We start from the raw sequence: 12,141 nt of genomic DNA, 5'->3' as shown, positions 1-12,141 counted from the left end.
GCAGCCCTCCCCCTCACTCCATTGATATGGTAAACAGTGCTTTACGCCGAGAAAGCAGCAGTTATCCAATAACATTTACATGCAAACTAGTGGAGCAATGCTGATAGTTACACACTCTTTGTTTGAGCATGTGAGATTGTCATCAGAGGCTCTCCGTCTGCTCCGTCTGCTTCACTGATCGCTGTGCATCATGGCGCAGGGCGCATTGGAGACCAATAGTATGTACTCATTGGGGCACCCAGGGGGCTATTCAAATGGGCCAACTAGTAACACATAACTCCTGAAAATGATCTTTGGCTTTTCACGTGAGGGAAATCTGCCCTACAATTGGATTTTGGAAAACCATGTGACGGTGAACCAATTCCGATTGGACACTCACATTGCGCACATCATCACACAGCTTCTATGAGGAGTACAAAGATGGCTGATGGCTGGCTTGAAAGTCCACAGAGTTAACTTTTCAGCAAAAAAAGAGTTAGTTTCTATCTCATATCATTAAAAAGTTATTTATAATTTAGTAAAGCTTGGTCTCTGCTGTCATATATGGCGACGTCGGCCCCACAGGGTTAATTAATGAGGCACTCGTGGAAGTGAGTGGAGGTTCTACAGAGATTCCACAAATGGATTACCCCTGTATTGGACTGAGACACGTGAACACCCACACCAAGGGCTGAAACTCACCAACCTGATGGACAACCTCCGCCACTGAGGCCCTGATTGGAATTCTGACAGAGGAACTGTGGCGCAAAGTGTCGAAGTCCCGTGACTTTGACACTTGGTGCTTTTTTGAACTTTGAACTTTTTTTTCAGCCACACAAGGAATTAAAGTGTTTTGAGATGTTATGTTCCGAACTCTGGAGACTTTATGTGGATTATTTTTCTTCGTATGATCGAATGATGATGAATTCCACTGAAGCAAACAGGTTGGACTTTTCATTTTTTGTGTGTGTGAATTTTCTCTGCATGATGGGCAGCGGCTTTCAGCCAATCTGTGAACAGCATTGACGGACGTATTCAAAGGATTCAAAAGAATTTTATTGTCATATGCACATAGGAACATGTTCCCTGCACAATGAAATGTGTCTACTGCATTTAACCCATCCTAATTGCCAGTTAGGAGCAGAAGTCGCCTTTAGGCGCCTGGGGACCAGCTCCAGATGTACTTCCCTGCCTAGGTCAACAGCAGGGCTGAGCAAACCATGAATGGCTCTTTACAGACAACACACACATAACACACATGAGCCGACCCAGTACATGAACACATATAAAAGCACACACAAGGTAAAAACGTGGGATAGAAAAACCTTCATAGCTGCTGCATTACACAACAGCAATGCAGGAAAAAAAAACCCATCAGCACAAAAAACAATGATCACACACACAGACAGGAGACGAAAGACGACAACCGAGATTTGAAAGTCCAGTTTATCAGAACACCTGGAGGCAGCCTTTAGGCGCCGTCAACGGCCTTGTTCATCCATCTAGAAGGATGAGGGGCTCAGCCCTGAACAGTTCACTGTCCACAGTCAACGTCAGAGCTGGAGAAGCTGAGGGAGGGAGAGACTGGGGAGCGAGGCATAAGTGTTGTCCTTCCTTCAGGAGGTTTTTATCGCAGCGGCCTTGAAGTGCAGCTGTGTTTTTGGGAAGCCAAATGAATATCCAGATTAGCAGATGCCTGAAAGATTCCACAGTATGAGAACAGAGTGGCTCTCAATACATCTGAATGTAGAAAGGAGATGCGGTCTTACTGATGATCAAAGCGGTTTTCCAGCGCCGCTATCTTCCCGGAGATGGTATCCAACGCGCGGTTAACACCCGCCGATTGAGCTGACACTGTCCTTCCAATTGAATCAATCATCAATCAATCAATCAATCAATTTTATTTATATAGCGCCAAATCACAACAGTTGCCCCAGGGCGCTTTTTATTGTAAAGCAAGGCCATACAATAATTACGTAAAACCCCCAACGGTCAAAACGACCCCCTGTGAGCAAGCACTTGGCGACAGTGGGAAGGAAAAACTCCCTTTTAACAGGAAGAAACCTCCAGCAGAACCAGGCCCAGGGAGGGGCAGTCCTCTGCTGGGACTGGTTGGGGCTGAGGGAGAGAACCAGGAAAAAGACATGCTGTGGAGGGGAGCAGAGATCAATCACTAATGATTAAATGCAGAGTGGTGCATACAGAGCAAAAAGAGAAAGAAACACTCAGTGCATCATGGGAACCCCCCAGCAGTCTAAGTCTATAGCAGCATAACTAAGGGATGGTTCAGGGTCACCTGATCCAGCCCTAACTATAAGCTTTAGCAAAAAGGAAAGTTTTAAGCCTAATCTTAAAAGTAGAGAGGGTGTCTGTCTCCCTGATCTGAATTGGGAGCTGGTTCCACAGGAGAGGAGCCTGAAAGCTGAAGGCTCTGCCTCCCATTCTACTCTTACAAACCCTAGGAACTACAAGTAAGCCTGCTGTCTGAGAGCGAAGCGCTCTATTGGGGTGATATGGTACTATGAGGTCCCTAAGATAAGATGGGACCTGATTATTCAAAACCTTATAAGTAAGAAGAAGAATTTTAAATTCTATTCTAGAATTAACAGGAAGCCAATGAAGAGAGGCCAATATGGGTGAGATATGCTCTCTCCTTCTAGTCCCTGTCAGTACTCTAGCTGCAGCATTTTGAATTAACTGAAGGCTTTTCAGGGACCTTTTAGGACAACCTGATAATAATGAATTACAATAGTCCAGCATAGAGGAAATAAATGCATGAATTAGTTTTTCAGCATCTCTCTGAGACAAGACCTTTCTAATTTTAGAGATATTGCGTAAATGCAAAAAAGCAGTCCTACATATTTGTTTAATATGCGCTTTGAATGACATATCCTGATCAAAAATGACTCCAAGATTTCTCACAGTATTACTAGAGGTCAGGGTAATGGCATCCAGAGTAAGGATCTGGTTAGACACCATGTTTCTAAGATTTGTGGGGCCAAGTACAATAATTTCAGTTTTATCTGAGTTTAAAAGCAGGAAATTAGAGGTCATCCATGTCTTTATGTCTGTAAGACAATCCTGCAGTTTAGCTAATTGGTGTGTGTCCTCTGGCTTCATGGATAGATAAAGCTGGGTATCATCTGCGTAACAATGAAAATTTAAGCAATGCCGTCTAATAATACTGCCTAAGGGAAGCATGTATAAAGTGAATAAAATTGGTCCTAGCACAGAACCTTGTGGAACTCCATAATTAACCTTAGTCTGTGAAGAAGATTCCCCATTTACATGAACAAATTGTAATCTATTAGATAAATATGATTCAAACCACCGCAGTGCAGTGCCTTTAATACCTATGGCATGCTCTAATCTCTGTAATAAACGTTTATGGTCAACAGTATCAAAAGCAGCACTGAGGTCTAACAGAACAAGCACAGAGATGAGTCCACTGTCTGAGGCCATAAGAAGATCATTTGTAACCTTCACTAATGCTGTTTCTGTACTATGATGAATTCTAAAACCTGACTGAAACTCTTCAAATAGACCATTCCTCTGCAGATGATCAGTTAGCTGTTTTACAACTACCCTTTCAAGAATTTTTGAGAGAAAAGGAAGGTTGGAGATTGGCCTATAATTAGCTAAGATAGCTGGGTCAAGTGATGGCTTTTTAAGTAATGGTTTAATTACTGCCACCTTAAAAGCCTGTGGTACATAGCCAACTAATAAAGATAGATTGATCATATTTAAGATCGAAGCATTAATTAATGGTAGGGCTTCCTTGAGCAGCCTGGTAGGAATGGGGTCTAATAGATATGTTGATGGTTTGGATGAAGTAACTAATGAAAATAACTCAGACAGAACAATCTGAGAGAAAGAGTCTAACCAAATACCGGCATCACTGAAAGCAGCCAAAGATAACGATACGTCTTTGGGATGGTTATGAGTAATTTTTTCTCTAATAGTTAAAATTTTATTAGCAAAGAAAGTCATGAAGTCATTACTAGTTAAAGTTAAAGGAATACTTGGCTCAATAGAGCTCTGACCCTTTGTCAGCCTGGCTACAGTGCTGAAAAGAAACCTGGGGTTGTTCTTATTTTCTTCAATTAGTGATGAGTAGTAAGATGTCCTAGCTTTATGGAGGGCTTTTTTATAGAGCAACAGACTCTTTTTCCAGGCTAAGTGAAGATCTTCTAAATTAGTGAGACGCCATTTCCTCTCCAACTTACGGGTTATCTGCTTTAAGCTGCAAGTTTGTGAGTTATACCACGGAGTCAGGCACTTCTGATTTAAAGCTCTCTTTTCAGAGGAGCTACAGCATCCAAAGTTGTCTTCAATGAGGCTGTAAAACTATTGACGAGATACTCTATCTCACTTACAGAGTTTAGGTAGCTACTCTGCACTGTGTTGGTATATGGCATTAGAGAACATAAAGAAGGAATCATATCCTTAAACCTAGTTACAGCGCTTTCTGAAAGACTTCTAGTGTAATGAAACTTATTCCCCACTGCTGGGTAGTCCATCAGAGTAAATGTAAATGTTATTAAGAAATGATCAGACAGAAGGAAGTTTTCAGGGAATACTGTTAAGTCTTCAATTTCCATACCATAAGTCAGAACAAGATCTAAGATATGATTAAAGTGGTGGGTGGACTCATTTACATTTTGAGCAAAGCCAATTGAGTCTAATAATAGATTAAATGCAGTGTTGAGGCTGTCATTCTCAGCATCTGTGTGGATGTTAAAATCGCCCACTATAATTATCTTATCTGAGCTAAGCACTAAGTCAGACAAAAGGTCTGAAAATTCACAGAGAAACTCACAGTAACGACCAGGAGGACGATAGATAATCATCAATAATCATATCAATAATAATCATGTGGGGCAGCCTGTACGGGCCAATTATAGCTGCTTCCACCTTCTTGAGTTTCTGGTAAACCAGCGCTATGCCCGCTCCACACAGCAGAAAGCCGGCCATCACTGAGCCAAATATATACACATCTTCGACGTCCTTCACAGACAGTGTGTAAAAGCACAGGACCTGCCATCTCCTCCACGAGTCCATCACGTAACCCATCACATGCGTCCCGGCAGGACAGGTCGGGTCCTCCGCCCCCGAATGACTTGTAGAAAAAATAGTGTCAAATGCGTTCAGAGACCACTTTAACAGATCCATTTTTGTTGTTTTCCAGAAGAGCAAAGCTACAGCCTCACAGACAACATGCCACAGAAGCAGGAAAGATAAGGAGGGAGGGAGAAGAGAAAAATGTGTCCGTCTCGGCCGAGTGCAAGCTGGCAAAAAAAAAAAAAAAAAATTGACTTATGAGTAAATTACATGAAAGTTTGCAATTATCCATAAGCTAGCCACATCATTGTTAAAGCCGAAGTGTTCAAAATGTGTGGAAAAAGTAGCAGATTATATAGTCCAGAAATTTCAGAGTGTGCACGTGTAAAGCCCACATTGAGAGGTTGACATCACGCTGCTGTAAAGGGGTATCGGGTCGGAGTATGATTATGAGTACGAGTAAATGAGTACGGGATCGGGCTGATACCCGATACTGGTATCGGCATCGGTGCATCCCTATAAATAACTATAAGTATAAGCAACAATCCACTAATGTACATCATGCTACTGTCCCCCTGCCTTCACTCGAATTGATAGTTGCCTTGCTGCATTGCTCAGCATTTGCTTAAAATAAACTTCTCCCCTATTTTGATCCCACCTAGCTGGCAGCATAGTGACCACTTGTCTCTTATTGTAAAATTCTGTAAAACTTTGATTGGAAATGAATTGCTGATGGTCTCTTTGCCTCTGTGTATTGCAGCTTATGTGACCAAGGGGTGATGGGGTCCCAGCCATGCTTATTAGCATTGTAAACATTGCAGTTGGAGTGGCCTTTGCTGGACAAACTACATAATGGCACCATTTCCCACAGGCCAAAGTGTGTTTCTGCATTTATTCAGTAAAATTAAACTTTCCATATCAGCAAAAATAATGGCATTACCAAAAACTCATGAAAGGCTCATATCACCTGATATTATCAGCCAATAATGGTCAGCCTTTAAGTTTGCATGTCAGTGTTTCTCTGCTCTTTAAATCTGTTGAAGTTTTAATTGAGATGATTACAAGTAAAAACTAAACTGGAGGGACTTAGATACTGTAAACCTCCGCCAAGCTCCAACATTGCTCCAACTGTCATGTGTCTGTTTTTTTTTGTTGTTTTTTTTGTCACCAGGATATCTTAAAAGCTATAGACAGATCGTGGAAATGAAAAACCACATTGGTGACCGACCACATAATCCCCCTGGATGGAGGTATTTAGGAAGGATGGGTCCTAAATGTTCCTAATGCTGTGTTTTCCTCAGAAGCCTCGGTCCTCTCCTATGACGGCAGCATGTACATGAAGGTGGTCATGCCGACCATCATGCACACAGAGGCTGAAGACGTCTCACTGCGCTTTCGTTCCCAACGGGCCTACGGCCTCCTCATGGCCACCACGTCCCGAGACTCAGCGGACACACTGAGGCTAGAGCTGGACGGCGGTCGCATCAAACTCACGGTCAACTTAGGTATTGTACACCCCAAAACCATCATCCTCTACGCCCCATCACCACCTGGCCCATAGAAACACTCAGCTCTCTGTCCTCTGCACATTTACTTCTTCATTTGCTTTCAGTCCATTTGAAGCTGCAGATTTGAGAGCACAGTGTCTCACTGCATGATGTGCACACTGGTGACCTCGGAGTGCTGTAAAATGAATTGGCTAAACTTCCAACAATACATATGTTTGACAATCTGCAAGTAGAAAACATGATGACATCAAGGCCTGATGTCGAGATTGTATTCTGGATGTTTTAAAGAGCAGGATGTCTTTTTCATTGTTTCATTTCTTCATCGTGTTTCTGTTTCCCTGGTCGTCGTCTTCCTTTGTGGCGATTGTGTCTCATTCTCTTCTGTTAGCTGTCACTTCCATTCTTCATCGTGCTTTGTCAAAGATGGTATTCACCCCTTCAAAGGCCTTAAGCCTGCGGCCCGTCAGGCGAACAGCCCGAGAACAGAGCCCAGCAAAACCTGCAGCTGGCTGTCACCCCAAATACACGTCCACGGTTGCCCCGAGGACACGCCCCCTTAGCCGTGCTCACACAGCTCAACTTCTTCAGACGCTGGAAACTTACCCAGTCAAAACCATGAAAACTGTATTTCACTTCTGCTCTGCCACTTCGGGATAAATTCCACACTGCTGACGGTAGTTTATTTTGATGCTGATATTCCTCTTCCAAAGCTTATTTGTGTAAAATGTGAAAAACGGCCGTGAACATTTAATCTGTGGTAAAGTGCAGTCCAGATTGGATGGTTGGGGTTCCTAAGCCTCTGCACGGTGCTGGTGCTGATTGGATCGTGGCTGTTTGCTCCCACTTTTCTGTTGCGGTTGACGACACATGAAACCACCAGCAACATGGTGACCAACCCACACTGATGCCCAGTGATGCCCACAGCAGCCAACCTGGCTGCTTCCTGAAGAAAAAGAATGATTTGGTTTTGGTGCATGAGTCGTTCCAAAAGGGGGTCTCAGCCCCTGAAGGCTTTAAAACACTGACTCCACAACCTGGAATTCAATGTCAAGAAGTTGCTGGGTTGGTAAAGTCATGTAGCTGGTACTACAGGTCGCCATTTTCATAGAAATATTACAAATAATCAGTTAACTTTGTGAGCTCAGTTAAACACATTCACAACATATCTCTGCATTTCACATACTGAAGAATACTTTGACATGTTTAAAATATTGATCTATCCTCCCAAGTAGTCTTGGGATCAAAGGTTTGTTAGAACCAATCAAGTAATACAATGGCTGCCTTTCTGCATGTGTACGTCCCCGGAAGGGTGGAATTTTTGTTTTTGGATGTCTGCAGCAGTAACCTTGAAGGATGCAATTTCATCTGTCATTTATTCTCCCCCATCTAGACTGTATCAGGATAAACTGTAACTCCAGTAAGTTAACACTCAAGTTTCATTTTGTTTCTTTGTTGCTGATGTGGTGATTGTAGTTTATGAACTGTTTGCAGAATGTACATGTTGCACTTCACGTTGCACCTGATGAAGCCTTTTAGACAGAATTCAACAGGAATCAATGGAAACACACACACACACACACACACACACACACAGTTCTGGAGTTTGCATGTTCTCCCTGTGTTCGTGTGGCTTCCCATCCGCCACCTCCGGCTTCCTCCCACTTCCAAAGACGTGCTGGTGAACCGAGTGGGAACATAAATGTGTTTGTCTGTCTACATGTGGTCCTGTAATAGACTGGCGTCCTGTCCAGGGTGTACCCCCGTCTCACGCCCTATGATCCCTGGGATAGGCTGCATCATCTGCAACCCTGAATTGGAATAAGAAGGTTCAGAAAATGGATGGATGGATGGATGGATGGATGGATGGATGGATGGATGGATGGATGGATGGATGGATGGATGGATGGATGGATGGATAGCAGAGGAACAGGATGCACATGGAACGTTTTTGATTGGTGTTGTTTTGTTTCCATATAAATGTTTTATTCTCTCGTTTATTAATAATAAACCAGATTAAATTAATAATGCATAAAAAGGGATAGGAGTAATTAAGTCCTACAGCCTTTAAACAGTGAAAGAGGAACGTTTTCTGCTCACTGCTGTTTGATTTGTTAAGTCAATGCATATTTGACTTATCTTTTTGTGTTTTATGTTTAACCTGCTTCAATAACTTGAAGTTGAAGGACTCACAGCAGGAAGAAATGCCACACTTGCTGCCAACAAGCCTAAACTAATTCTAAATGGGCACTAAGCACCGTGAGGCTCGAGCAGTTTATAGTGCCACGATCATCTCACGTGATGACCACCAAAACAATCTCCCCCACTTCATGGACACAATTCTCCAATGGAGCCACCTCGTCTGACAACATGACACGACGATCACAAGTCACTGTGCCAGAGTTATACATACTGAGCAGATACCAAGAACTACTGCAAACTAATGACCTGGTGTGGGCTCGCGAGGCTGCACTGCTTACAGCAAGTCAGGTCAGTGTGGCAGCATGAAGCTGTACAACGCTTCGCTGTGCCTGCAAGACCACGCAATGACCCCGGGTCAGAAACGGGCCACATGGCCAAAAACACTGAAGGTGATGTTCCCTCACAATGCAAGTGATACTCTTCATCATAGTCTTCCTAAGTGACCATTTGTTTAACACAAGCTACATAACAAACAACTGCAAAAATTAGGAGGAAATTACTCATCATTTGTGGTTTGCTGACAATTTTTTGGGAGACCATAATATAAAATATAAAAGTAAGTCAGCTTGTGCCTCCCCTGTTTGGCAGTTTGGCTTAAATGAGTAGAAATAAAATTAACAAAAAATGTAACAATTTATTTTATTACTCACATTTTTTTTTCTCATAATTGAAGTTTCCTCACAAGACAAGTTCAGCAGTCATATTGGAACCTCAAGGGTATTAGAAGTACAGCCTTCACTCTTGGTAAATACTACGTAGTACATACAATATTACAGTCATGATATTGAATACATTATGAACCTATTTAATAACATATATGATCACCATAATCATTCAGGCTACATGATTAATCACGTCACATTTGCACCAATTGGCTTGTGTGACTACACACATGATCTGGAAATGGAGTAATTTCAATAAAATACATGACACTTCAGGCTCCGTTCTGTGTGTTAGGAGTGGGTTCACGTTGTTGTATCATGGTGAAATGGTGTTGGGGTCATTTTAAAAGAACAGTATGTTAAAAGTGTGTTGGAGGTTAAGCGAATGTCTGACAGGGTGATGAGTGTGAAGTTGGAAATTGAAGGGGTGATGATGAATATCATCAGTACATATGCCCCACAGGTAGGTTATGTTTGTTGTCTGTTATTTCATTGTTTTTAACTTATGCTGTTTTTGATTCGGAGTCACTGTGCGTGTATGATCACCAAACGCTGCTGATCTCTAGCCCCCAGTCCAGGGTTGCAGTGTGTTTATCAGCAGGTTGACAGAAGTTTATGCTCCCATTTTTATTGGAGGTTCTGGCTTTTTTGTGCCAGGCTCCTGCACTGCCTTTTTGCCAGAAGTGCAGTCGTCACCACAGGAGACAAAGTGGCCGGCTGGTGAAGCTGAAGTTCCGTTTGGCTTGCTGTTTTGTGTCTGGACGAGCTGTGCACAGATTTCTGGTGGGACCTGTGCTGCCCTAGCACCTTGTGGATCCAGTCAAAGCCTGCGTGGTGCTGGTGGTCGGCTCTGAGGACTATCAGCCCTGCCGTCCATGTCTTCGCTGGATTAATTTGCGCCAGCGGCGCGCTCAGAACCTGGGCTTGCTTCGCCAGGTTCCGAACAGTCAGACTCTCTTCGCCACTGAGGTCCTTAGTTTGGGTCTCATTAACATCAGATCATTGTCCTCGAAATCTCTGTTGATTAATGATCTAAATATGGATCATCATTTAGATATGATTGGGTTATGTGAAAGCTGGCTCAAACCCACAACTCTCCTTCCTCTGAATGAGGCCTGTCCACTGGCGTACACATTTAGTCATGTGTCTCATGGTGTGAAGCAAGGTGGGGGTTTTGCTTTTATTTATAAATCTAGGTTTTCTTTATTAGCTCTTGGGGGTCATAAATAGAATTCATCTGAGCATTTGATCTTCTGCTCTGCCTATGATGCTAAGTACTGTCAGAGTCAGAAGTATGTAAATCAGTCGTGTTATTTTGTCACTGTTTATAGGCCTTCTGGCCCATGTTCTGAATTTTTAGATGAATTTGGTGCGTTCATCTCTAGCCTGTCAGCTAGTGCAGATAACATTTTGATTATTGGTGACTTTAACATTCATATAAATAAACTTCTGATCCCCTCTGCAAATCATTTATGGACCTTGTGGATGCATTAGGAGTTCAGCAATGTATTCGGGACTCGACACACATTAGTGGAAATACCCTGGATTTGGTTCTCGTGCATGGCCTCGCTGTCACAAATATTGACATCTTGCCTCTTGCTTTGGTGGTCTCTGACCACTGACTTGTTAGGTTTACATTTACATTGCCATGTTTAGTGGAGCAACAAACTTATATGAGCGAAGCTCACTCATGGTGCAGGGCATCCTAAACAGGAAGTGCCAAAATTCAAATCCACAGTAAACAGGAAATGTTCAAATGTCAAACACTTTCTGGATTGACAGACGAGATCCCGTGGAATCAATCAATCAATCAATCAATTTTTTTATATAGCGCCAAATCACAACAAACAGTTGCCCCAAGGTGCTTTATATTGTAAGGCAAGGCCATACAATAATTATGTAAAACCCCCAACGGTCAAAACGACCCCCTGTGAGCAAGCACTTGGCTACAGTGGGAAGGAAAAACTCCCTTTTAACAGGAAGAAACCTCCAGCAGAACCAGGCTCAGGGAGGGGCAGTCTTCTGCTGGGACTGGTTGGGGCTGAGGGAGAGAACCAGGAAAAAGACATGCTGTGGAGGGGAGCAGAGATCGATCACTAATGATTAAATGCAGAGTGGTGCATACAGAGCAAAAAGAGAAAGAAACAGTGCATCATGGGAACCCCCCAGCAGTCTACGTCTATAGCAGCATAACTAAGGGATGGTTCAGGGTCACCTGATCCAGCCCTAACTATAAGCTTTAGCAAAAAGGAAAGTTTTTAAGCCTAATCTTAAAAGTAGAGAGGGTGTCTGTCTCCCTGATCTGAATTGGGAGCTGGTTCCACAGGAGAGGAGCCTGAAAGCTGAAGGCTCTGCCTCCCATTCTACTCTTACAAACCCTAGGAACTACAAGTAAGCCTGCAGTCTGAGAGCGAAGCGCTCTATGGGGGGATATGGTACTACGAGGTCCCTAAGATAAGATGGGACCTGATTATTCAAAACCTTATAAGTAAGAAGAAGAATTTTAAATTCTATTCTAGAATTAACAGGAAGCCAATGAAGAGAGGCCAATATGGGTGAGATATGCTCTCTCCTTCTAGTCCCCGTCAGTACTCTAGCTGCAGCATTTTGAATTAACTGAAGGCTTTTTAGGGAACTTTTAGGACAACCTGATAATAATGAATTACAATAGTCCAAGCCTAGAGGAAATAAATGCATGAATTAGTTTTTCAGCATCACTCTGAGACAAGACC

The 12,141-nt window shown here is 42.9% G+C and overlaps 1 protein-coding gene across 1 annotated transcript in view; it reads left to right on the top strand.

Annotated features, from left to right (window-relative positions):
- Positions 1 to 12,141, top strand: part of nrxn3a (neurexin 3a) — a 580,025-nt gene that overhangs the window by 283,665 nt on the left and 284,219 nt on the right. The window contains 2 exon segments of the mRNA XM_034159719.1: positions 6,342 to 6,545; positions 7,939 to 7,965. Coding sequence (XP_034015610.1) covers positions 6,342 to 6,545; positions 7,939 to 7,965 — 231 coding nt within the window.

The sequence above is a fragment of the Thalassophryne amazonica genome, chromosome 19 (genome assembly GCF_902500255.1).
Source record: "Thalassophryne amazonica chromosome 19, fThaAma1.1, whole genome shotgun sequence".
Taxonomy (NCBI): Eukaryota; Metazoa; Chordata; class Actinopteri; order Batrachoidiformes; family Batrachoididae; genus Thalassophryne; species Thalassophryne amazonica.
Note: the sequence above shows the minus strand (reverse complement) of the source record. Positions and strands in the feature narration are given on the sequence as shown.